The sequence below is a fragment of the Amphimedon queenslandica genome, unplaced genomic scaffold (genome assembly GCF_000090795.2).
Source record: "Amphimedon queenslandica unplaced genomic scaffold, v1.1 AMPQUscaffold_4680_Cont23342, whole genome shotgun sequence".
In the NCBI taxonomy this organism is placed as follows: Eukaryota; Metazoa; Porifera; class Demospongiae; order Haplosclerida; family Niphatidae; genus Amphimedon; species Amphimedon queenslandica.
The window spans coordinates 1-1,561 of NW_003555009.1; the positions used below are offsets into that span (position 1 = coordinate 1).

Genomic DNA, 1,561 nt, shown 5'->3' on the forward strand with positions numbered 1-1,561 from the left:
CTCCCTCTCTCTCTCCCTCCCTCTCTCTCTCTTTCCCTCCCTCTCTTTGCTCCTTTACATTAGTATTTGCATCTTCACTCCTTTGTAATCTTTCTTTTCCTCGCTGCACTCTCTTGTCAAGATCTCTGATGAGTTTCTCAAGATACTCAATGAAGCGTTCTTCATACCCTCTCTGCCATTTCTCATTACTTGCGTCATAACTGAAAAATATGCAAAATTAATAATAAAAAGTATACCATATAGTGGGAAATTTTGGAGGGATTAAAATTTGGCAAATTGCTAACTTTAGGTGATTGGTAAATTTTAATTTGGCGAATTTGTGGCCATGTGCTATTGAGCATGCATATAATTGCTTTAAATGGCGGATTTTATTTTGGCAAATGGCTATCAAAATGCCAAATTCGCCAAATTTAATTCCCTCCAAAATTTCCCGCCATACAGTAATTATGTACTACTTACGCTTCTTTGAAATGGTCGTCATGCAATTTATCACAAATACCTATAAAATCAGAAAAGAATAAGTACGTACACCATAAATACAAAATAATGTTAATAATTAATTATTATTAATAATTAAAAATTAAGCGGCTGACATTGTTTAGAGTAATAAATATCTTACCAATATCAGATCGAGTGTTAATAAAGAGCTTCGAAGGACAAAACCCACACAAGAAATGCTTACAAACCTATCCATAAACACCAAAGTCAATTCACATAATACACCTTTTTATGATCGTACCTCTGGATCAGAAAAATGTTCTTCCTTAACAGCATCATCTCCCGTCACGTTCCTGTTCCTTCCCATTAACTGATCAAGAAGGGCAGCAGCTTCAGACGCCATCCTAGCCTCAGTTTATGAAGAAGAAAAAGGAGGAAAGTCAACGTGTGTGTTTTGGGATTGAGTTTAACCCTTTACGCGCCATTTTAATGACAGGCGTGGTTTAGTTATGATCCCCGCCCACTGTCATGGCGGAGGACATAAGCTTGCCTTCTTTCTTATGTTGTGAAGTTTGCCAGATCCAGACAAATTCAGGCAAGACAGAGTACTAATATAAACATTTATTTCTTTCATTTTACAGAAGAGCAGTTGCGTGAACACCTACTGGGACAGAAGCATTGGCAGAATGCAAGACAGAGGGATTTATCAAGAAGAAGCATTTATGTGAGAGGATTTGAGCCTAAGACCACGACAGTCAGTGATCTCACGGGGCTATTGCAGCAGTTTGGGTCTATTCAAAAAGTCGTATTGCATGAAAAGGTTAATTATTTTATTAATTTTTTTAAAAATTAATTTTTGCCAGACTCCACCCTTTTATATGCCACCACCATAATTGTCATGTCCAAGGTGGTTTCACTGGTTTGCTGCTTCTATAATGTATAATTAATGGTGTATAAGTTCTAATTGCATTAAAATGACGAGGCTGGTTTCCAATATGACTTGTTGCAACCGGAAATTAGTGGCAAGGTTTCCCACAAGATTTTGGCAAAGCAGATTCTTGTCAGTGGATTTTAAAGTTGCTCAAATTTTGGTGGTACTACTTAGAGTGTTGGATTTTAATTG

The 1,561-nt window shown here is 36.9% G+C and overlaps 1 protein-coding gene across 1 annotated transcript; it reads right to left on the minus strand.

The window, feature by feature from the left end:
• Positions 1 to 40: 40 nt before the first annotated feature.
• Positions 41 to 920, minus strand: LOC100639512 (luc7-like protein 3; the record flags this gene model as incomplete). Its single annotated transcript, XM_003391889.2, has 4 exons — positions 740 to 920; positions 620 to 686; positions 460 to 499; positions 41 to 200 (listed from the first exon to the last, which is right to left on the minus strand). Coding segments are annotated over exons 1-4 (369 nt in total), but the record flags the coding sequence as incomplete, so codon positions are not given.
• Positions 921 to 1,561: the final 641 nt, after the last annotated feature.